The sequence below is a fragment of the Apus apus genome, chromosome 5, assembly GCF_020740795.1.
Source record: "Apus apus isolate bApuApu2 chromosome 5, bApuApu2.pri.cur, whole genome shotgun sequence".
In the NCBI taxonomy this organism is placed as follows: Eukaryota; Metazoa; Chordata; class Aves; order Apodiformes; family Apodidae; genus Apus; species Apus apus.
In genome coordinates this window covers 20,285,679-20,310,625 of record NC_067286.1, presented here as the reverse complement: position 1 = coordinate 20,310,625, position 24,947 = coordinate 20,285,679, and the positions used below count along the sequence as shown (strand labels likewise).

General features: G+C 43.8%; 1 protein-coding gene across 3 annotated transcripts in view; it reads left to right on the top strand.

Annotated features, from left to right (window-relative positions):
• The first annotated feature begins 5,333 nt into the window (after positions 1-5,333).
• The window catches only part of PAMR1 (peptidase domain containing associated with muscle regeneration 1), a 61,972-nt gene continuing 42,358 nt past the window's right edge, over positions 5,334-24,947 (top strand). The window contains exons 1-4 of one of the 3 annotated variants that reach the window (XM_051620157.1): positions 5,334-5,618; positions 15,893-16,069; positions 16,822-16,950; positions 23,746-23,860. In XM_051620157.1, the coding sequence (XP_051476117.1) occupies positions 5,546-5,618; positions 15,893-16,069; positions 16,822-16,950; positions 23,746-23,860 (494 nt within the window). In that variant the 5' untranslated portion in view covers positions 5,334-5,545. The remainder of the gene's footprint in view (positions 5,619-15,892; positions 16,070-16,821; positions 16,951-23,745; positions 23,861-24,947) is intronic. The other 2 variants (XM_051620155.1, XM_051620156.1) reach the window with 2 other exon arrangements.

Sequence of the window (24,947 nt, the reverse complement as noted above, 5' to 3'; positions counted from 1 at the left end):
TCCACTAAGACCTCTACACTTAAAAAAATTTAAAAAGTCTAATTTAGCTCCAATAAAGGAGGCTGACAGGAGGATGACTACAAAAACGACCCAGACAGATTAAGACATAAAATAACAACTGAAAAAAAGCATATGGCCATTCCTGGCCTTATTTTGCTGATCACCTGCCCAGAAATGTAATTGGAATCATAAACTTTAAACTACCTCTATTTTCCTGACAAAATATTTTTTAAAAATATGAGCATTGCCATTGTCATTACAAGTCCCATTAGGTCAAGGGCTGTAATTTGTGCTGCCGCTACAGCTCCTACCTCTTTTGTCTTCTCCCATTATCACTCATTTAGATTTCCTGGATTGTTATGTCTCAGTCACTGAGGATTAATATCCCATGCAGACAGGAATAGTTTGTGGAGCTCAGGCCAGAAAAAGCTCCACACAGGCCCCTCGCCCGTAGGTGCCTGTGCATGTAGGATGCCACAATTCTACTGTGGTATGTAAATGCTGAATATTTGCATTTGGCAAAATTTGAAAGCCCAATGGGCAAACTATACTCTTAATACTCCTAGAAACTTATAAAATGTTCTTCAGATGTTGCAGTAAGGTCTGGGATTTTTTAAAAATGTGGTTTAAATGCAAACACTTTGTAAACTACCCTCTAAAAGGAATCCCTTATTTAAACATAATGCCTTGAGGGGAAGAATAAAACATTAGTGCTAATCTTTCATTAACTACTTTTGTTGCTACTCTTAAAGCTCCAGGTCTGAGTTTCATTTTAACTTTATTTTCCCTCTGAGATACAAGCCCTTTCCAGTGTCATAATAGGTCAATTTTATTTTAGAACGTCTTTCAAATGGTTTCTTCAGATTTTGTTTGAGTGGGATGTGTACTATTGGGCAGTCACTAAGGTTTAAGACCTAAGTCCACCAACCCTGCTGGGAGTATACTCGAGCTCAGGTGATTCAAACTCTTTGGCAGATGATTCCACTCATTTCAGTAGGAATCTTGCCTGTGAGAAGAGAGAGAAACAGGCTCCAAATGTTCTTGTGCGAAACATGTTCTGTGAAGGCATCCAACTGTAGCAGTGTAAATGCACAACACTGAAAACCACAGATTTTCTTCCAGAAGAACCTCTGGAGATTTGGAAGATCATCAGGGCCATTTGGGATGAAATCATCTGAGTATAAGTCACAAAAGAAGAAATTTTTCTGGTAATGTTCCAGTAATGGAAATAAGATATTTCAGTAGTTTGTCAGAAATAAAAAGTTCATTTAAATTGCAAAAAATGAGAAGAAGTCTTTCTGGCTCTGAGATACTGACTTTGTTTCAAGTTCAAATGTATTTTATTCAGAACTATATATTCATCCCTACTTATTCTTCACTGAGGCCTCTCTGGCAGAACATTCTTGAGCATCAAATAATGAATGATGGTGAAGCTACTGTGTTCCCTTCTTGATCACTCGCTGCTTCAGGATATGAACTTTAGCTCATCTCCCTGCATCTCAGTTTTTTCCCACTGTAAAATGATGGCATTCCTTCTCTTCTTGCAGACTGGAACACAGTGTTTTCACATCTCAGATTTGATGGTGGACTATTGGAAGTACAAGTTAGTGGTATTAATTACACATGAAATTTTCACTCATTGGTCAATTATTAATTATCAAAGAGCTTATTCTACTCTCGGTTCAAATGGACCGCTAGGTACTTAAAATTATTTAAATGTTTTATAATTCATTTTCAGTGGAATGTAATTTTCAAATGTGTACTTAAATATGTTCAATAACAGGGCAGATACAAACATGGCAACCAAATGCCACAGTAAGATTCCTCAGCAGCATAGACACATGGTTAAGAGCTTTTAGTTTTCTTTCATGGAGGATTACAGACAGCCTGAGATATTTGGCCAGTGCAATCTGCCTAGTTTAGTCCCTGCCTCATAATTGGAATGCATGAAGTGGATTCAGGAGCACTGTAAGTTGCCCAGAGTCATTTGTGGGGATAAAAACTACATCCTATCATACAACCCACGTAAACAGGTCATGTGCAAATCTGTGGGATCATGGCTGAATTAACTTCTTTGGCTGCTGCACCATTCTCTAAGGAGGCAGTGGATCCAACAATTGAAGGCATTTTGCAAGGTGTCAAGCTAAGTTAAGCACTGTAGAGTAACGCTAAGTGCAATTGTATTTCCTGGTGGCATAATGACCTTCCTTCAGATACATTAAAAAACAAAAAGATGCCATAGATCTACCAGTTTTCCCCTTTAGTCCACTCTTCCATAAAACAGAAAGACCACTTTTCCGCCCTAAGACAGAAGATACCCCTGCAGAGCTGCTTCTTGCACAGGACAAAGAGATAACTTCAGCTTCTCCTTTTCTACCATATTGAATGTCTCATCACAAACAAATAGTGTGGCCCTTGTAGATATGTTTTCCCCAATGATTCTGACCTTCATAAGAAACCTAAGTATTAGGTCCTCTACGTCAGCCCTTAGCATTGTTTCCCTGTGTCCAGTCTCATTCAGTGCTTTGGCATTTCACTTGTCTTCATATACCAAAACCAGGTTTTGGCTTACATCTTCATGAGATTCTCAATCAGAGATATCTAAGTCTCAGATATCTGTAAGTCCTAAAAGGACTTTTTAGGTTAAGTAATGTAATTGTTTACTAGAAATAAGGCTAAGAAATAAACTAATAATGATACCACAGACAATAAAATAGTTTTGTGTTTCTTTGTGAAGAGGTAAGGCCTTCCTATTTTCACTTTCTCATCTGGTTTGGGGGGGCTCCAGCTTTTTTCCTTAGGTTTTGTTTTGTTTTCTTCCTAACAATAGCTTATTAGAGGAACCCAAAACTAGAATTAGGAAAGTTTTGAGTATATGTTTGAGTGATCAGAAAGCAGCAGGGGACCACCAAGGCAGGGTTTCAGGGCTTTGGGGTACAAGATGCTCATCAAGGGCTCCAGAGAATGTTGTTGCTGAATCATAATAGCACCCTGTGGTGCTTGGAGAGGTTTGGTAGCCTCCTTCTGGGCAGCCAAGCACCCAGAGCATCAGCCAGGCTGGCTCAGTGAGGATGGCTCATACACTAGGATTGGCGTAAAAGCTTTAATCCACTTGTTAGGACTTCCAGTTTCAGATTTATATATACCATCATTGCAATGATCCTGTGCCCAGAGATATTTCCACTTGACAGACATGCTTGACACACTCGTTCCAGCCAGTTCCAACAGTCTCACCACAGGGCACAGCCGACCGTCTCAGCCAGGCTGGTGGCACCTTGGGGAAAGTATGTTAAAGAAAGGGCAAGTAACTCTAGACAGGCAGAGGAAGAGAGAAATAAGTAAGAAACAGCCCTGCAAATATCAAGGTCAGAGTAGGAGGCTGAGAAGGTTCTCTAGGCAGAGCAGAGATTCCCCTACAGCCCACAGAAAGCCCATGCTGGAGCAAATATCCTCACTAAAGCCCCTGAAGGACCCCATACCAGAGCAGATGGATATTTGCTGAAGGAGTGCAGCCTGTGTATAACCCATGCTGTAGCAGGGTAAAAGTATGAGGAGGAAGGAGTGGCAGAGAGGAGCTGCAAAGGACTCATTGCAGCCCCAGTTCCCTGTCCCTCTGCACCGTTCAGGGAGCAGGTAGAGGTGTTAGGAGTGAAGGCATGAAAATTTCCTGGGAAAGTGGGGGGGGGACGGACACAACACATTGCTATACATTTCATTGGTGTCTCTCACTGCACAAATATATTTTAATTGGCAATTAATCAAGTCAAGTACATTTGGCCTGTGATTATAACTGGTAACCAACTTCTTTATCTTCACACTCTGTCTTGCTGAGAGGAGGCATGAGTGAATGGCTAGGCTGGAGTTTGGCCCTTAGCTAAGGTCAAAATGCTACAATCAGTATCTATTGATCATACTGAAATAGTTTAAAAAACAGTGTCTGAGAAGTGGAAACTATATTTTTACTGACTGTTGCTATATTGCAGTTAGCACGGTTCCACTGTTGGGAGTCATGCAGAAAGACAAATGGCAGCACAGTGCAAAATGTCCTTCAAGTACCATACTATGTTGACAAGTTCTGAGTAGCACTATGTGCCATAATGGTTAAAATCTTGGCATCTATCTCATGTCTTCTTTTATTAATATTTTCAATGATGGGTTTGCATCAGTTTTAATTGATTTAAAGAAAAAACGACAATAATGAATACTTTGGTATTGTTTTATACAAAAGCTGCACAAACACTACAAAGACTGTTCACACTTAAAAGTCAATAGACAGACAAGTATAACTTAGAGATGTCTGGATAAAGGAATTCAGCCTGTGAAAGACCACCTGAAGATGAAGTGGATTTTCCACTGCACGAAACTACTCAAGGTTTCCACTGGCTACTGCTCTCAAATTTTTGAGGTTGCTCAACATGCCTAAGAGCTTTACAAACAGCCCTAGGTATTTGTTAAAACTTTTTGAGATACTTGAGTTTCTACTCCAAAGCAAATGCCAATATTTCTATTTTTCATCCCCACGATGTGTATAAACTTGCTATAGAAATTAAATTGAGAAAGTCTGGTTTGGAACTATGAAATATTTCCTTTGGATAGTATTAAAAAATTGTGCAAGAGAAAATATTTGAAAACAGAAAAGTATACTGCTATGAAATAGGGGCTGAAGATCAGACAAAATCTGTAGCATGTTCTAATGGAAAAGGCAAAACAAAATCTGGCACAGAGATAATATCTAAAGTAAATGGTCTCCTTTGTTTCTATTGAACATTTCCTCAATATCAACATGTTTTGACAAAACATTTACATTTTGCCAAAAAGACATTTGCTGGCAGAAATGGACTCCATAAAAAGGTCTTGAGTAGCTCAAGCATGGGTATGCCAAATGATTATTTTTGTGTTTTGTGATTTTCATCCACTGTGGAGCAAACTTTTAGAGAGCCTCATTCATAGGCCTCACCATAGAAATGCACAGCTATTTTAAGTACATTGTAAACTGGAACATGCCACCTCACCCGGCCAGGCGTGAGCCAGGAATCCCTCTCTGCACCTGCTCCATGACTGGTGCCGCCATTAGAGACAGCACCCCGGGGATGTATCAGCCCCTGCAAGCCCAAAGGGACCATGTACAAAGTGCCCCCTTCTGGAGGCTTCTGTAATTTCAGCTCACCCTCAGCAACGGGGATGACTCATATAAATAGATATTCACATTTCCATTTGTTACTCCTTTACATATCTTTCTTTCCCAGATGAAAATCACTATCTCAGAGCTGAGAACTGAGCCAATAATCCCATGACTGCCAGAGAGAGGGATCGGCTGCCAGAGTTCAGAAAGGGTTAAAGCAGCAGTCGGAGAGGTTTGGGGTGACGTCTTGCTTCTGGACGCCTGAGAAGTCTCTTAAAGGTAGTTCCCTCTGGTGAGGATGGAATCGAGCTGAGGTCTGAAATCCGAGATCCCTTGCAGCCTGGAGCTGGTGAGGTCTCAGTAAAAGCTGTTTGCCTGCTTTTCCTTCCTGAGCAGTCACACTGCTGCACCGACTTTGGCAGTATGGAGCGAGCTCCCTGGACACGTGTAGGACTCGCCCTCCTTCAGCTTCTGCTCATCTCCTGCTTACCAAGAGGTACTGTGAGTGTTTGCCGTTCCCAGCGTGGCTGAATGAGTCCCTTTTCTTCACTGTGGTCAGAGGGGTTTGGTCTGGGCTGTCACAGGGAAGTAGAGAGATCTGCAGGGATGGTAATAATAGAAAGGAGGTTCTCAGCTTTATTTATCTTTTACTTGCAGGCATGGACTGTGTGTGTGGGGGGAGGTTTGCCCAGGGATGATTTCAAGGCAATAGCCTTAAAGAGAAACAACTGGCTGGATGTGTTTGCCAATGGCCATCAAGAAAAGGGTATGCAATCACTTAGCTTACTACTTCTTTATTTTCCAAACACTCAGTGTTAAGGAAATGATGATAAAAAGAGGCATTTAAGTCTCTGAATGGTAAAGCATAATTTGTTTAGCTTGGCAAGACGCAGAGATTCCTCTTCAGCCCCAATTCCAACAATGAAGGCAAGGAAGGAAAAAAAAGTGAAGGAAAAAAAAAGAAAAAGAAAAGCCACACACTGTATCCGGTCTGGGCTTTAGTTCTGCCAATATTACTCTTTCAAAGGGGAAGACTCATTAAAGCAGAATAATCTTTCTTATACTCAACCCTTGCTCCAGTTCCTGCTGAACCAGCACGTATGGTTTCTTCGAGATAAGGTTAAGCTAAAAGCATTTACTATTGAGTGCAAAGTTGCTGTTATGGCCATAAACATGGGCTGTTTATACCTGGAGGTGGCTGGAGCTGCCTGCAACAGCTAGCTGTCAGCATTGCAAGCTGCTTTCTTGGGAGTTGCAGCCCTAAGGACTGGCAGGTGAGGTGCCCTCAAATCACCCACCCTTCAAGCTGCCAGATTGCAGCCTTTTACCAGGGGAGCCGTCAGGTACACAGACACTGCCATAGCTATAAATAATCAGTGTCAAGGATGGTGCTTCACGGCCTGCTTTGCCATGGGTCTTGGCAGAAGGTCTGCTTCTGCAGTGCCCTTCCCTGATGGACCCTCAAGGTGCAGGTGACAGGTGCTGATCAGTGATGTCTGTCTGCCAGGCTGGACACCAGTACCTGCAGCTGTCCTGGGAGACTTATTGCCAAAGTTTCCCTCTGAGACATGAGCACAGAGAGCTCCAGACCTCCATCCCATATGCATTGCCTTATCCCCGTGGTGGTCTGTTCCTCAGCCGTATGCCACCTTGCACAATGGCCGGGTGAGGTGGCTCCGTGGCATGTGCCAGGGTGGCACAGAAATAGTCCTGCAGTAGCAGAGCAGCCCTAGGGATGGTATGTGGATTTCAAGCAGCTTGGTGGGCAACAAATCTCGTTTGCTGTGGGGGCGGCATGTCTCTCACGTCAGGAAGCTGATGTGCAGAGCAGGCAGGCACTGGACTGCTCGGGGCCCTCTTGGCAGCAGTGACCAGAGGAGGGAAGAGGAAGGACAACATGTAATCGAGACATGAGGGCTGTGGGGGGAGGATGCCGGTTCCAGCCAACACAAATTCCTCACACCCCAGAAGCAGTTTGAGAAGGGCGTAGAGGACACAAGGAGGAGAGCAGTCACCCCGTCTTCCTCCTTCCTGGCCACGCCTCCCCTGCCCTGCTGCTGCTGGAGCAGCCAGAGCGGACTTGCCCAGCACACAGCTGACAACATGAGGAGGGGTCTGGGAACTCCTCTCTGGCAGCAGCAGTGGCAGGAGGGGCACTCAGAGGCAGTGGGGTGATTTAAAAGTATGATAGACTTAGTACGTCAGGGCAGGTTGGAAAATAGCATTTTGCCTCCTCCCCACAGATGTATCCAATTTTTATCCACATTTATCACACCCAGTTGCACAGGGCCTGCCTCAAGAGTTGGGGTCAGGAGTTGGGGAGGTCTGGGAGTAGATTTTTTGAATAAACTTAACGTGCAAGTGAATCGTATTTCCTTAAAAATTTATGTATGTTTTTTTAATGTTTCTGCCTAGCTAAACCCTTCCCAACCTTTCTTCCCCTCCCCCTCCAGCCTCTTGTCTGGAGAAGTGGAAGCCAGATGCACTCAGACACATCCAGATGCATTCAATCTTAGCAAATGGGTTACTTCAGTTCACACGTTTAGGTTTCTAGCATGAACAAAGGGAAAAAGACTTGCTTTTCATTTTGGAGAAAAGCTGGGGTTACTCACTCTTCATCCTGAGGCCACCTCAAGGGGCTCCCCAAAGTCCCTAGAAACCTGTTGGCACTCAGAATTTAGCTCTCCATTGGACCAGAGGGAGCCTTCATCACTGCAGGGCTGCTGGCAGTATGAGATCCCTCCTGCAGGACGAGGGACATGGTGTAGGGGCAGAAGTTGAGGGAGGCCATACAGGCAGGGAGGCAAGCTATCAGCAAGGACAGAGGTCTGGCAGCCTGAAGGCATCTGCAGTTGTTGGTTAGAGCTGGACTACACACCCCAGGAGAGCTGGGGGGAGTATAATTTGAGATGGAGGCTCAGGGGGTTTGCTGCTGTCTTTTTGGATTATTTCTATCTGGGTAACATTAACTGCAAGTAAACTGCCAAAATGTTCCATGTCTCACACTGTTACAGCAAGTGAGCACTTAAGACAGGTCCAGCAACACTCCTCCATGTTTATAACATAGGCACATTCTCATGCTATGTGGTCATGGATTTCAGTACTGCAGCTGTTTCTTCTCCACAGATTCCCAAATGTTTTCCCCTGTTGTAGAAGTCTGTCTTTGCCCCCAGCCTCCATAAAAAAAGACCGGACTCTCTAACCTCATTGATGCCATCACTTACTCAAAAGTGCTACATTCATTACTTGTTTCTGTTCTGTGACTTGTAGCACAGAGAAGAAAAATACTTCCTGATCACACTAGCATAATTTTTATGGCCAGAATGAGCTCCACTATCCCACAAAGAAATCCAGGCCTGAAGGGTAATGTGGCAGCCTCTGACTTTTAGCCTTATCCTGGCTTTTTTATCCTGTCAGAGCCCTTCCTCAGATGAAGGCACAATGCCACAGTGCTGATAATAAGATCACAAACCCCAGGTCAAAATTAAAGAGAAGAAACTGAAGGAGAGGGAGGTTTGTGGTAGACTTCTTCAGGTTGCTATAGATGCTAAAAATATCCTAGCAAGTGGCATAGATGGCCTGTAATTGAAATACAACTATAACAAAAAGATACAGTAAAAGGAAGCTGTGTGGTTGGAGCACAAAGGGAAGATGCATGCAGAGAATGAGGTATAAACTAGTAATGTTTCTCAAATGTGGTGGAGGCATGAGCACTTGATGTATAGCTCTCTGGGCCTGCGGGAAAGGAGCTGAGTTTCAACTCGGGAGGTGTGGAGTATGCCTCTATTTGCCATGTTGCAGCTTATCACCAGGGTTGCTGAAATGTAAGATGAAAGGGAATGGTTTTTCAATAGGAACAACCATCCTACCCTAGACTTACCTCAGTCCTCTCTGCAGCAGTGGGTAGAGCAGGCAAGAGGAGGGCTGCAGGGCATGCGGATTTATCCAAAGAGGATAATGATGAGAATGGCACAACTGGTTGGGCACCACAACTGAGGCAATGTTGGCTGAGAGATAGTGGGATTACTGAGCCTTTAACATGTAGAAAGGCTGAATTAAGGCCAAAACAAAAAAAAACTTTAGAGCTATTTGTGTTAGTGCTGTTTTTGCATCAACCCACTGTTACAGCGTTTAGATGGGCAAGACCTCACGAAATAGGAAGCACAATTTTATTTGGCTTTCCTTTTAGTTACACTGAGATACTTGATTTTTATCATGGGCAAAGCAAAACAAGGCAGCTTTGGAAGTCACATGGGAAATCCTGGTAAGGATTCAATGAAGAGCTCAAAATTAATTTTTTAATTGAACTAACAGTTCTCTCCTTGGAACAGAATTGTTGGGAGTTTATGATTTGTTCTTCTTAGCCTAGTTAAGAATGGAAGCTTACACATGGAAAAAAGGCACTACTGTAGGAACATGATGAAGCAAGCCTACTGCCTATCAGGAACAACACCAGGACTATTTGTTTCTGAATTTATAGCTACTAAGTACTATATGACAATAGGAAACCTGGAATGGAGACACTCCTATTTGAAAACATTAGGCAAACCCTAGTTCTGGAATCAAAGGAGAACATGCATTAGCCTTTTTTATTATGTGAAACATGATCTGAATTGTTGAAAAGGTGGAGTTTAAGACAACGGTGGTCTCATCCAGAAGATGGCAGTTGAACTTAGACTAGACAGATTTTCAATTAATTGCGTAAGCAGAATATACTTTCTATAGTAGATTAATTTGCTTTCAACACACTCCTACATTTGGGACTTAAAAAAAACAGTTGAGCTAATGCACATTTATTAAGTGGACAGGTTTAGCTTACTGTAGTAGATTTCCCCCTGTGTTTACCCACTGGTTTTGATATTTTTTTTTAATATGAAAACTTTCCTTCTCCCCTGTCACTCATGCTTCTGTGTGAAAGCACACACTAATGGCCAGGAAAGGATGCTAACTGACTCTGCAGGAATAGGAATATAATTCAGCAAAGGTCTTCAACTGCCACAGTTTGACTCAGTTTGATGGGTCCTGTCTCTCTTGCTGCTGTCTTGTAGCAGGACGTCCCCTCTTAATGGCTGCAACACAAGACCAATTGTCTCTAGGGAGATACTGGGGTTTACGTTCCCATCTGTTTGGCATCTTATTCCTTCTGTCAGTCATTTTTTCAATAGCTGAGGTGTGGAACTGATGGGAATCAGGGAACATGTCTCCACACTGTCATGCTTTGAAAGCGAACTCACGCACAGTTGGTCTTTCGTAGTCATTAAAACATCCCATGAAGGAGAATATATGGACATGTGCTGCAGGTGCAGCCTGCGCAAGCCTCGGGAACATGGGTGTGTTGCGCAGGGTGTCATCAGGATTTATAATCCCGTTGTTATCACGGATCACCTCTTGCACAGCTAATTCTCTAAAATACATGATGTCTCTCTCAAGAGTGGGTGTTCTGCTTCAGTGCCAGTTGATGTCACCCTTATGGGGGTATCTCTCCCTTACAGCTGAAAGAAGTTGGCTCCACAGGGTGGTAGTTCCTGTCTTACTACCAAGTGCTCTATCAATAACAGCATCTCTGGCCAGGGATCCCAAGTGCCTGGCTTCTCTTTCATCTATGTCCTATGTTTCAGCCCCAATATCAAAGCATCAGAGCAACCAAGAAAGAAGAGGTTCACCTTCATTGCGGGTGAAGTCCTTTCTCATGAGGCACAGTTCCTTTAGAGAGAAAGATTGGACAAGATCATCTGTTTGAGAGTGGCCTGCTTTTCTATCTGCTTGAGGAGGACCTGCTCCTCCTTCTTTAGAAGTTATCTGAGGCTATCTGAGGCAAAGAGAGGTTAAGAATAAAGACCTGCACTTTTCTTCGTAATTAATGTTAGAGGCACACTGTTTTCCAAAGACCCCAGTCAAAGCCTCTTAAATGGAACATCTGTCTTTCCTTCCAAGGTTTATTCCTCCTTACTGAAATCAAATGGAGACTTTTATTATTCATCACAATGGAGCCACAGTTTCACTCAACTTGTTTCAAATTTCCACCTGACATTCTAGATTTCCTGTGTGCTCAGAGCACTTCTTGTTGTTAACATTAATGTCCACACACGTGATAACTGTGGGCTGGGTGTGGATTGTGACACTGGGGCCCAGCTCCATGCAATGACAGAAGAGCTGAGTAAGAAAGGAGCAGGATAAAACAGTAATAAAAATGAGCCAGACCTGAAGAAAATTTTAGCTGTTACTAGGTTTCACTTCTGTTGGAGCTATTTTTTCTTTAAATGAGAAAACTTACTTTCAGAATTATTACATGGCCAGACATTCCCTAATAAGAGCCTTAAGCTCCTTCAAACTCAAATGCTCATTTTTCTGAGAAGGCAGGAATTATTATTGAGCATTCTGCTAAAAATTTAAAATTAAATCAAATAAAAAGGGGCACGTTCTCTTCTGTGGAACAAGTTGAATAATCACTTTGAAAAAGTCATCCTCTATGGACTCGAATTTTAGAGATGTATTGATTTGTATCTCCTCTTATTTGCAATACACTTTTTAATTCATATGGAACTTTTCAAAGTAATTTGAAATAATACTTCTTTGAGCCTAAGTAGTGTTTTACCGATGTGCTGTTGGATAAATTGAGGCATGGAAAGAGAACTCATCTTTGCAAGATAACAGAACGGACATGTAGGATAGGAAATTCCATTAATTCAGATCTTGTAAAGCACTTTCTTCCATCTTTCAAGAGTTCTGATAAATACATATATTCAGCAGGGTCCAAAGTTGGTTTCTCTTTTGGACGACCGAAGAGCACATTTAGGTTGTAAACTTTTCCTTCTCTACCCGCCCCCCACCCCCAGCAACCTGGTTTTCTGCTGGATCAGTCCTCTGATTCCTCCACGTAACAGCTAATGCCAGCACAAAGATAGGTAGTGGGAATGGAAAGTCAGGGAGAGAAGGAAGGAAAGTGTCCCATCTCTGCAGCAGCATGGGCTCATAAGAGCTTAAAGTGACTGCAACCTTAAAAAGTAATTTTTCCAAAGAAGTGGAGACACGAGGTAATTGGTGTCATTGGGCTTGCTTTAATTCACCTTAGTTTTTAGCTGTATAATTTTGCCAGATTTCAGACCTTTGGAACATAAATCCCCTTTTTATCTAATAAGGTAGCTATGACTGACAAATTCACTAGGAAGAAAGACAAGTGTGCTGAAGATGGAGTTTTACCATGATGAACTGTCTGACCCACCCCGAGGCAGCAATATGCTTGTGAATCTGTTCCTGAATTACCAAAGCTTTAAGCCTAACCTCATAAGATAAACCAAAATTCAAGGTGGTTTGCTTGAGTATCTTAAGGTGCAAACTGCAGTTGGTTAGAAGCTCACTAATATGTGGATCATACTTCATTTGTTTCCACACCCTCAAACCCTTGTTCACAATTTCCCCATAAACAACCTCCCTGAAGGTGAAAGCTAGTAACTCACTGCATTCTCCACCATGATCTTGCACTTAATCCACAACCCCATCCCACAGGAGTCTCTCTTCCTCTTTCCGTATTTCTTTTTTCTTTATGTGACTGAAGAACCTTTTGCTATTTCAATTTCCTTTGCAGGGTCAAATTCAGCTTGGCTTTTGTTGGATCTTCCTTTGTCCCTGAGCTCTAAGATGTACCTTGCTTTGATGATAAGACTTTTTTTCCATTCCTATAGGTCTCTGCTTTTCCCTTAACTGGGAATTTGACTGTGCTCATTGTATATCCCATGGGATTTATCACTATCCTTTCCAGTGGGCCTTCTATTGAATAGTGCTTTAAGATGGGCTTATCCTTGCAACTATTTTTTATTATTTGGGCACTCTTTTTGATCTTACTGACATAAGAATAAGTAACATAATTCCAGTCTTCAGGGTGAGCACTAACAAAGCCTTCACTTATCTTCTAAGGAGACTTCTGGCTTTTGAGAATGGTGCAGTAAAAACTACCCTTTTGGAAGTTTGCAATTTCAAACAGTATTTCCGTCAAATTTCCACCATGATCTTTCCCAAGCACTAATAAAATAATTTATTGTGTGGCTTTTATCACCTCTTTTTTCAAAGTCCTGCAGGATAGTATTTGAGGTTTAGTGAGGATAGAGATGGGTGAATTTTATGTGTGCCCAGACCATGAAGGTGATAGAAAAAACCGACACACTTGTGTCAGGGAGATGATTACTACATTGCTAACTGTTCAAGCTTCTCTGCTGCACAGCAGACTGCTCAAGCACATCTTGGCAAAGGCACTTGCACATTTTGAAAAGATGAAGCAAAAATAAGCAAAAAGGGGAATTCAGGACCAGAGAAAGTGAGAGATGTGGGTGAGCCTGGCAAGTCAAATCAGAGTTGGATTTGTTGCAACTTTGTAAAGGAAAGTAGAAGGAAAGGACAGAAGAAGCTTGATAGTCTGGCAGATTTAAACTATTTGTCTTTAAAGCTACTGCAGCACCAGGAGTAACCTGCTTCCACTCCTTCCCTTCACTGGCTCCTGTGGGTTCATGGTACAGAGGCAGGCAGACAAGCAAGCCCACTTTTAAAAAGACTGTTCTTTTCAGCCAAATATTTTGCATGGGTTGTCAAGCAGCTTCTTCCTGCTTCCCCCAAAATCAGGTCAAGCCACTTTCTGGACTGTGTTTGATGCTGGGAGAAACAGCCACTGCCTGCAAGCCAAACTAACTGTTCTGGAGGATTATCAAAGTCAGGCCCACAAAGCACCCCACAATTATCTCTGCCACAATGGGCCAAGGCCTGGCTTCCAGTATTTTACTCTGTCAATAAATCTCCCTCTGTTCTTCTCTGCCTCCTTATCTTCTGTTTTGGAGTAGTAATGGCCAAGTGCTAGCTTGAATTGGGAAACAAGAGAATTTGAAGGAAACTTTGCAAAACCTCCTGAGTGTTGCGTAGTTAATTATTACGCAGAGTTCGGTGTATCCTCCTTCAACAAGGAGTGAGACTGCCATGCCCCATACCACAGAAACAGGTATTTTCAGTCATATATGGTCAAATATATAATGATGAATGTCAGTTCTAGTAAGTTAGTTAGACATGTGTAATCAGTTTTCTCTGGAATCTGAATCAGATAAAGTTCACAGATAAATGGCTTCATTAAAAGAGAGTAATAGCCATAGGTTAAGGAGTCCCAGCTTGGCCAAGTTGATTGCTGTTCTGGGAATTAGAAGGCATGAGTTAAATTCCTGGCTCTAGTATTTTTTTTCTCTGGGACCTTCAGCAAAATCACTTCACCTCCCTTGTGCTTCGGGTGAGTGTCAAGAAGATGGAGTTAAGCTTTTTTCAGTGATGACCAGTGATAGGACAAGGAGTAATGGATACAAGTTGGAGCATAGGAGGTTTAAGGTGAATATCAGAAAAAAATTTTTTACTGTGAGAGTGACAGAGCACTGGAACAGGCTGCCCAGAGAGGTTGTGGAGTCTCCTTCGCTGGAGACATTCAAAACCCGCCTGGACGCCTTCCTGTGTGATGTACTCTAGGTGACCCTGCTCTGGCAGGGGGGTTGGACTAGATGATCTTTCGAGGTCCCTTCCAACCCCTATGATTCTATGATTCTATGATTCTATGATTCTATGATTCTATGATTCTATGATTCTATGATTCTATGATTCTATGATTCTGTTTCCCATCTGGAAAAAGGACTTTGTAGAGCATGACGAAATCAACAGGCAAAAGGGTATATAACTGCTAAAAACTAAGGTTATTTTGATGCAAGATTTTATTATCGGAATAAAAAATTACAGAATATTATTGAATGACAAAAGTGGCTTCCTTTTTCTTTTTGGAATTATTATGAGGGTGGGGACGGGGAATATAAAGGTTTCTGCACAAACAGGAGACTGGTTTCCAAACTGAAAGCAGCAGTGAACTCTCCCTGTATACCAGGCAAAAGGGAAAGGCCCAGCTCTGAGAAGCATGAAATTTAATTTCCCAGTCAAAGGGAAAAAAATGAAGAAACAGTTTTATGGTCCCTTTTTTATGGAGCCAGTAAATATAATTAGGGGAAAGATGGAATCTGCACTTACTGTGGCAGTCCAGAGTCACAGTCTGAGGTTGTTTCCTAAAAGAGCATTTCCAGCATAGTTTAAATACCAACATTATTAGGTTATGCTAAATAACAAAAAGATACTGATTATGTTACCATATTAGATATGCCATACAAAATAACATTAAAAAATAATGAAAAATATTGTTTCCTTGGCAGTGAAGCCAAGTGTAACACCATATGCTTCTGAGTGAAAACAGGGAGTGAAAGTGGCTAAAACACAGCCTCAAGATTGGCCTTTCCCGGTGGATACTCTAGTCTTCAAGAGTAACAAATTCACAAACAGAAATACAACCAAAACATGCTATTATAGTTTAAATAATCTATACTATATATGAGGCTGTAAATCAGTCTGGCAATCTGAAGAAGAGTTTCTCATGTGATGTTATCCTCTGTGTTTTTTTAAACTATTTTTCTTGCTACAGAAGTGAGAAGGCCTTGCAGAGAAAAGACTGGGGTGAATATATGTTCCTTCCCTCTGGTCTGTTTGCTTCCTCTGGCTGGCACTGCAAAGTTGCTCTGTCCTTTAGACATCCAAACTGAGTTGATGTTTCAGCCACGTATTACCATGTAGTTTGGGACTTCCTGGGCCAAGGAACCTCAGCCAGCCTCATGCCGTACATGATCTCACAAATCTCTGAGTAGAAAATCCTGTCAATCCTTGGTAGATAATGGATTGTTTCTGTGTATAATCTCTGTTCCTCACTTGCAGAGTACAGAGTGATCAATGAAAACTGCCCAGGCGCAGAGTGGAATATCATGTGTCGAGAGTGCTGCGAATATGATCAAATTGAGTGCATCTGCCCAGGACAGAAAGAAAGAGTGGGCTACACCATTCCCTGCTGCAGAAACGAGGAGAATGAGTGTGACTCCTGCTTAATCCACCCAGGTATGTTTAGGGCCACACTGCGTTCACATCTGATCTGTGGGCAAGCGTCAGCACGTAATGGTAGCTACTGGGCAGGGGAGCAGTAGGGCAGGAACATCTCCCTGGGGCATGAGATTGCTCTGAACCTCCTCAGGAACTCTGTCTGCCACTCCACGGACAGCAGCAAGACACCTTGCAAGGTTCCCCTGCAGCAGGTAGCATCACTGCCAGAAAAATATCCTACTTTCTACCAGGAGTGTTGTCCTCAGGGCATCTTGGGCAGGTCTGGGAGCTGCCAAAGGGTGATGCTGCAGCTGGCTTCACACCAGGAGCGTTTCGTAGGTGCTCTGGGTTTATTTGCATCCCCAAAGCAAGAAGGGAGAGAGAACCTGGAAGCCTGGCTGGCATGAAGGTAAGGGCAAAGTCAAAGCTGAGAGCAGAAGACAGGATTATGTTAGAAGACATCTGAATCCCTCGGGCTGGGCCCAAGCAGCTCTAACACCCACATTCAGACTTCTGATAGAGGCATTTACAGTTGGATGAATGAGATTTGGAAGTTCAGACAAGTCAGACTGGGAGTTTGGATTCAAATCTCAGAGTCTGATTTGCCTTGGGTTTGGGGTTGGAAGTTGGGTCCTGCCACAACAGGGAAGCTTTCAGCACTGCAACAGTCACTAGTGTCCTTGGCATTCTTTGTGAAAAAGAGAGGCTGCTCCTCTCCCTACAGGACAATCCACCTGTGCTTTCCTCTAACACATTGGCTCTCCTTTCAGGCTGCACCATTTTTGAGAACTGCAAGTCCTGCCGCAATGGCTCCTGGGGAGGAACACTTGATGACTTCTACATCAAGGGGATCTACTGTGCAGAGTGCAGAGCTGGCTGGTATGGAGGGGACTGCATGAGTAAGTGTCCTACATAAGCCCAGAAGCATGTCAGGGTCAGGGAGTGCTGGGATGGAGCCAAACCCATGCTGTGTCTTTCCAGTTATTCCCGTATAGTGACTCTGGCAAAAGGCACAGGCAGGAGAAGGCAAACACAATAAGGCAGTAAGCAGATCTACAGTGGGGAAAACTTCCCCCCCTAATGCTCATCTGCTAGGGACTGGCCTGGGCCCCAAGTTATGGGAGGTTACAACCCTACTAAATTTCTGGTTTGTTTTGGTTTATTTTAAAACTTTAACTCCTGTAATTCTGGAAATCTGTTCTCTGCACTTCTCAGACCTACTTTAACATAACTGATTCCTCAGAAACCTTCAGCATAAACATTTACAAGGACAACAGCTATATCAAAGATTTCTGTCCTTCAACCCCTGGGCTGCAGAACCAGCCCTGAGAAAGTCTCAGTGCTCTCTTCCTCCTCACAGCTTCAAGACACTCCAAGACAGGTCCAGAAAACAGTGTCTCACAACTGCTAACAGTGCCATGATGGTCTAGGAGTGTTTTGAGGCTCTGGTAAGCTAACTGGATACAGTTAAGACTAGTATTTCCTTTACTGGTGAAGGTATAGCCTCTGACCAACCCTATTTCATTTTTTTTTTACTGTATATTTGTTCACATTTAATTGAAAGGGATGAAAGAAGAATTTGTACTCTGTTCTGTCCATTATTCTACATACCTTAGTCTTATCTCCTCTTAGTCACTGATTTTAAAGCAAAAATTGAACCTCCTTTCCCCATACAGACCATCACCATTCAGGAGGTGAAAGCAAACAAAATCATTGCTTCAAGAAGCAGAATATGAGGAGTCAACAAGTTTCAGCAACAGGGTTCACTCAGCCTTGGTGCTTTGGAAGCTTCAAGAGTCCCTTGCAGTTTATGGTGTGATTTCTGCTAAGTCCTGTTTGCTCTGGGTCAATGCTAGAGCTCCCCTGGCACTTTCTATAAGAGCAGATCCAAGACAGAATAATTAGCTCATCTAATCCTTCCTTACTCTGCCTGAGTAGGTAATTTGCCTACAGTATATTTCAGCCTGCTCTGCCTACTTCTGTTTTAAAGCATGTATACCCTCACACTGTAGTCTATCTGGACATTTTTGCAATACTGCAGTTTTGCAGAGCTTTATCTTAGTATGTTTTTCCTACTACTTCTGAGGGAAGCATTGTGACACTCAGGATGTGGTCTCTTGTGTTTCCACAGTACTTCAGGGGCAGGGTAGGATGGGCAGATAGCACTGTTGTGTCTTGCACTCTTAAAGAAGAGCGCAGGGGACAGCTGTGATCCCAGCACACTCTTGAGCTCCCCTCTGGTTCTCATGGCCGTCCCACTTGCTGGAGCAGTGGATGTGCCAACAAAACGCATTTTGGAGAGCAGAGGAGGCATCTCTGGTACCTGCACACAGGTACACATCTGGAACTTTGCAGTCTGCCCTGGGTGCCTTGCCAGCAGCAGAGTACAAATAAATCCCAGGAACACAAGGGAGCACAACCACAGTAACTGGGTGATATAATCTGTCTACTTCATCCTATATTGCTTTGCTAGCAAGTGCAGGGATGGCCCGTGGAACCTGCCCAGACCAAGCTGGTCGTGTGCACAAGCCACACACAAAGCTTCACGCCAAAACCAGCTTGGCAGCTGTAAGGAGCAGCATTTATGCAGCGTCCAGAAAGGAGAGCTCCTCCTGACAGAGGTGCCCTTGCAAGGCGTCCCCAGCTGAAGCTTCTTCCCCAGATTTTATCTCCGGCCCAGAGAAGCTCGTGTTTATCTTGTCTCTGCGCTGAGGGTGCTGGCAGGCAGCACGCTGGCACCCAGCAGGCCTCCAGACGGACCCGCCGGCGCCCGAAGAGCGCCGGGCTTTGTCTCCCTCTCGCGGGCCGCGGGAGGCTTTGCCGCGGAGCACCAGCCCCAGCCCTGGGCTCCTGCTCCCGGGAACTAATGCGGCGGCGTTGGCTCCAGCTCCATCCCTTCACTGCTAAACCGTCCCGGGCACGGCATGACCCGCCCAGGCCAGCCTCGGAGGAGACCCTTGTACAGTGCCGCAGCATCCACCTCTCCGCCCCCCGCCGTGCCGTTTCTCTCGCGCCCGGGCACCGGCACCGCCCCCGCGTGGGCGCTAGGTGGCGCCGGGGGTCCCCGGCCTGTTCTACCAGCCACACGGGGGCGTGGTGGCGCCGGCAGGCACAGCAGGAGGAGTGCCGGGAAGGCAGAGGAGCGCACAGCTGCAATTTAGCCGTTGGCCGGGATTAATGCCTATTTAAGACTGCACTGGTGGGAGGGACCGTTTTGGGGCAGGCTCTGGTTATCCCAAGGGGAGCCGCGAGGCCTTAATGTGGGACAGCCCAGCAGCCCTGGGTGCCCCATTTGGTACCATGGGCTGTCCCATCTATGGGGCAGTGGTCAAGGGGCTGCCTGCAATTCTGAGCCCCTGGCAGCAATTTCTGTGAACTACCAGCAAAAATAGTAATGTGGAGGGCCAAGGCAAGGAAGAAGTAGTATGGGTTGTCCCATGGGGCTGCCCAGTTCATACTGACTGCTGGCATAGCCAAGATGCATGGACATGTCTGAAAAACAGCTGAAGGATACTGGATCATTTGGTAAAAAGATAAATGCTATATGGTAGTCTAAAGGAATGTTATTAGGAAAAAACTCCACTCTGAATAGAGTTTAACTGGGTATTGGGATGTTTCCTAATGGGATTTATTGGATTGGTCTATCATGCTGTCAATCTAAAACCAGAAGAAAACGACCCTATAGGATCTTTTCCCCTTTACCCTGTACTCTAAAAACAGCCTTTATCAACCTCTGATTGTCAGGTTGCTTGAGAAGGCATATTCTGTCAAAGTGGAGGAGACTATGGTGTTATCTAGCAGCTGTCCTCAGCTTTGCTGCCTGAATGTCATCTCTGTGACAAACAGTATTTGTAGTTTTAGAAACATAACACTGGTGACCAACAAGCAACAAGTAGCAACAAGGTGTGATGAATGACAGCTGCCTTTCCATATCAGCTGGTTTCTGAATACCATTTTAACTCTCATTCTTCTCTGTTCAGTCTCCTCTTGACTTTTGAAAGAACACACATCAATGCTACAGCACTCAAACAGCAGATAATGAGTTCTTTCCAGAGGTGTCTTCAGGAGATTCTCCTCTTCCTCCATCAACCCATGGGTCACAGTGGGCTACAACTCAGGGTTCTCCTGAATTATTTCCTTTTCTGTTAGTAACGAGCCTTAAAGGAAATATTACTGTGACCCTGAAAATTGCCTTTTTTCAGGAACAGGAACAGGACACGGATGTTGATGCCAGTGGATTTTTTTTGTGAATGTGGCAGAAGTTGCCAGCATTTGTACTTCGGATGTAAATTATTTTTGATAGCTTTCCAGGTCTCCCACAGATTCAGAATGGGAAAAGACTCCTTTTGATCAACTAATGATTGAACTGTGGGACTGGGGAGTCAACCAGGACTTCTGCTAGAAGTGCTGGAGGTATGAGAGCACAGATCTGATGTCATTGCAAAGGTGCTTTGTGCAGAGAAGGGCAGTAGCAAATATGAGGATATTTTTTTGAAGGCAGTTGTTGAATGCCTCCTCTTTAGCCTCTGGACCACCTGCTTTGCTGGCCAAACCTACTTCCTTGGCGCCAGGGTTCAGAGATTTCAGGCTGTACCACTGCAAACAGAAAAGTACATTTAGTATGCTGTGCATACAAGTATCCCTTTGCACCAGTTCTTTCCCTTTCCTTTGTTAAAGGCATTGGAAACTCAAAAGCCCTTCAGGACAAAAGGGGAACTTTCTTTGAGGGTGTCCAAGCCCCCTGTCAAACCATCTGAAGATTTCTAGCAGCTTTGTTTCAGGTTGTTTTTTGAGGCAGGAGCCAGCAGCAGCACATGGTCCTGTTTCTTGCTGTGGGAAGGAGCATTATCATGGGCACCACAGCAGATCCCCCTGTACTTGCTGAATCCTAATGTGGTTGCTTGGCATAGTCATTTATCCTTGCTTTTTACAGAGGGAACTATGTGAGCCACAGAGAAGGATGAAACACTTTTGAGGAACTCTTCTGAGGAGAATTTCTATTTCCTTGGGTCCCACTTAATTAAGGGTAACCAAGGGTAAATGGACAAAGCGTGTTTTATTTGAGCAACACTTTCTGAAGAAGAAAGAGGAGTAATTGACCTGCAGTTTTCACACCACCCCATAGGTCAGATGCAGCAGGACTGATTTGCAGACACTAAGATAAATGGGAACTGCAGGTGCTTGGTACTTCAAATTGGGACACACTGTCACCCTCTTTTCCCAAAGGAAGGAAAGCCCCTGACGCAACTGTTAAAACTCACTATTTCAGTAGGAAATATTTATCCTGTGTTGCTGTCCTCAGGCACCTCTCCCATTTTCCAGGACTTTTCAAAGATGATAGAGAGTGGTCTAGTGATGACTTCTGCCAGCTCCCTCAGCACACATGGGTGCATCCCATGAGGGCCCATGGATTTGTAGATGTCCAGTTTCCTTAACTGATCTTTAATCCAGTCTTTTTCAATCAAGGTAAAGTCTTCCTTACTCCTGACTTCTTCTGCGGTCTGGAAAGTTTGGGAATCCTGAGGGTCAGCCTTAGCAGTAAAGACTGAGGCAAAGAAGGCATTCAGTAACTCTGCCTTCTCCATATCCTTCATTCCCAGGGCACCCACTTCATTCAGCATTGGGCCCACATTTCCTCTGATCTTCCTTTTACCTCCCATGTACTTCAAGAAACCTTTCTTGTTGCCCTTGCCAGTTTTAATTCTAAGGAGGCCTTAGCTTTCCCTGTTGCATCCCTGTACCTTCTGACAATATTCTTGTATTCTTCCCAAATGGTCAACCCTTTCTTTTGTTATCTATAAACTTCTTTCTTCCACTTAAGTTTGTTCAGTAGTTCCCTATTCAACCATGCAGGTCTCCTGGCTCTCCTACTTGATTTCTTACTCTTCGGGACACTCCAATCTTGAGCTTGGAGGAGATGGTGCTTGAACATTAACCAACTCTCTTGGGCCCCCTTTCCTTCCAGTCCCACTGAGTTTTTCCAAGCAGTTCCCTAAAAAGGTCAAAGTTAGCTCTTCTGAAATCCAGGGGTTTGACCCTCCTAGATGCTCGGTACCTGCTGCACATGATTCTGAACACTACCATTTCATGGTCACTACAACCAAGGCTGCCCCCAGTCCCTCTTTGTTTGTCAGTACTAGGTCTACTAGCACACCTCTCCTTGTTGGTTCCTCCACCACCTGAGTAAAAAAGTTATCATCGGTGCACTGGAGGGCTCCTGGCCTGTACCTGCCTGGCTATGTGGTCTTCCTAGCAGATATCAAGGTGATTTAAGTCCCCCATGAGAACCAAGGCTTGTGATTGTGAGACAACTCTCAACTGTCTGTAAAAGGCCTTGTCAACATCCCCATCCTGATTACGTGGCCTGTAATAAACATGCACAACAGTGTCCCTCATATTAGCCAGCCCCTTTATCTTTACCCACAGGCTCTCAACCTGCTCTTCATTTGTCTCCAGGAAGAGCTCAATATATTCCAGTTGCTCTCTCACATAAAGAGCAATTCCAGCACCTTGCCCTGTTGGCCTGTCTTTCCTAAAAAATGTGTATGTGATGACTTAACTGTACATTTTGCTAGCACTTCCATTTACAGATCAGGGAAGGCTGTACAAGAATTACTAAACAACTTTCCTTCCACAGAGGAAAATACCATTAGCCAGATTTTATAGCTGGGGGAAAAAGTGAGGTTACCTAAGGTGAGAGAACTCTATGGGCTGAAAACATTCAGCATCCAAAATGAGGAATTAAGACAACTATCCCCAGATAGCTGCCTAGAGACAGCTGCAGGATAGCCATGAAAATATATTGCTTCCTCAGCATGTGACCTCGTCTGCTGTTTGTCCATGTAATTGTCCTCTGGTAGTTTTTTCTGACTGGGAACAAATAACCAGAGTACTTCATCTTACTCTGTTGATGCTGGGCACTGGAGTACCTTGCATAGTGTGGTGAAAAGCTGAGAGTTACACAGGCAGAGTGGGACAGGAGAAGAGGACGGATAGAAATTAACATGAGAGAAGGCATAAGAGCACGTTATATATGTGATATATAGCAATTGGTAGAGAACTGTGATAATTCCATTGTCTCCATTGGCATGGTGGCATTAGCATGTAAGAATTATATAGTGAATCCTGAGAACCAACATATGTCTCTTTTAGACATACATCAGCTGTTTTTTCTCTAGGAGTCTTCTTGTGAAGGATTGGGAAACTATGATGTTGGGTGTAACAGCTCATCCTCTCACTGTTTTGCTCACCTGAGCTAACTCAAGTGTTCATTGTACCTTTGGCACCTTCCCATGAGCATCCTCAGCTTCAGTGATTACACAGGTCAACATGAGATCCATCAAAACTGTTCTGAGCTGGAGCATCAGCCAGGTGGGTGGGTGGGCTAATCAAGAGTGGGGCACAATCTGTAAGAAATGGTTTCATGGAGCTGTGTTGCAAACCAGGGAGAAGCAATCAACTAAAACTTTTCCAGGGGTGCTGTTAGCCTAGACACTACTCTAATAGAGCCATAACTCTTTATAGCATTATGTGGCTGTCCCATTATTTTATATACTTCCTTATAAAAAAGTCTGTATATTCCTAAGCCATTCTGTCTTCTTATTCCAGTGTTTTTTCTACATGCATTTTCTTCAAATACCAAATACCTCTTGAAGGTCCCTCACACAGATTTTTTATCTTCTTTTGCTCCCCAGGGTGTGGGCAGGTTCATTGGGCTTCTAGAGGTCAGATTTTGCTGGAGGGTTACCCACTGAATGCCAGATGTGAATGGACTGTTCATGTTCAAGCTGGATTTAACATTGAATTAAGGTAGGTGATACTGACTTTTAGCCAGCACTGGTTTCAGGTGGACATTGGGGCATGTGAATAACCAAGAGTCAATGTGGGTCCACAGCTGGGAGCCCTGGGGCAGTGAAGGTACGGCTACCACTTTGTAATTGGTACCTTAGCTCTTTCTTCTGGTCTAACTTGTGATGAGCAGTCACTGCACAAATTATCAATGCTTTGCCTTGAATTCCCATTTAGGACAGCTTGATGCTAAGGATGGTTTATCAGATATTTGACAAAATTTGTCTCTCTAGAGGTCTCTTCAAGACATTAACACCAAAGTAACTAATATTTTCTGAAGGGCAAACTAGGCTGAACTAAGACAGTCTTTGAAGAAAAGCTGTAGGAATATTTTGATATGATGCAGGAGAGATTTGCCCATGGGCCCTGCCTTGCATTTAGACTACATTTTCCCTCTCTTATTTTCCTTTCACTCATTTTACCAGCCCTGTCCTCTACCAGCCTCAGTTGAATAACTTTTACCATTGCTGTGTCTGGAGGGTATGATTGGTTCTACTGTACATCATTGCTCTTCTGACCTGTGTATACCTTACCTTTTAGCCTGTCTGTGCTGACTCAAGCACACAGTTCTTGATGGAGTATCCTACCTAGTGCAGGAGAGCTCCTAGTTGAGGTAATTAATACTGTTTTCCTGTGTGTGTAGCAGGGAGCTCACACATGCAGCAGGAAGCTTGTCAGAAAATTGTATTCGAAACCCACCAGGTAAGATAATAAAAATAGTAGCTAAAGCCTTCACATCAATATTTGACCACTTTTGGAGCCCAGGCAAAAGGTCTAAAGCATTCTTGTAGCATTCTCACACTCATGCCCTTTTTTCAAATGCAAGACTATTGTGTAGTTATAAGCAGCTGAAAATATTGCTTGGATAGCATTGGAGCCCCTTTGACTCTGGAGAAATGTATAGAAGGCACAGGGGAGGAATGATGTGAGGAGTTTTGTGTTCTCATGAACTTTTCACCAGTCTCAGCAGATACGAGCTGTACCTACTTTCTTTTTAAAATATGTCATTGGCTAGGTGTATGATTTGCATAGCACAAGCTCAGGATCC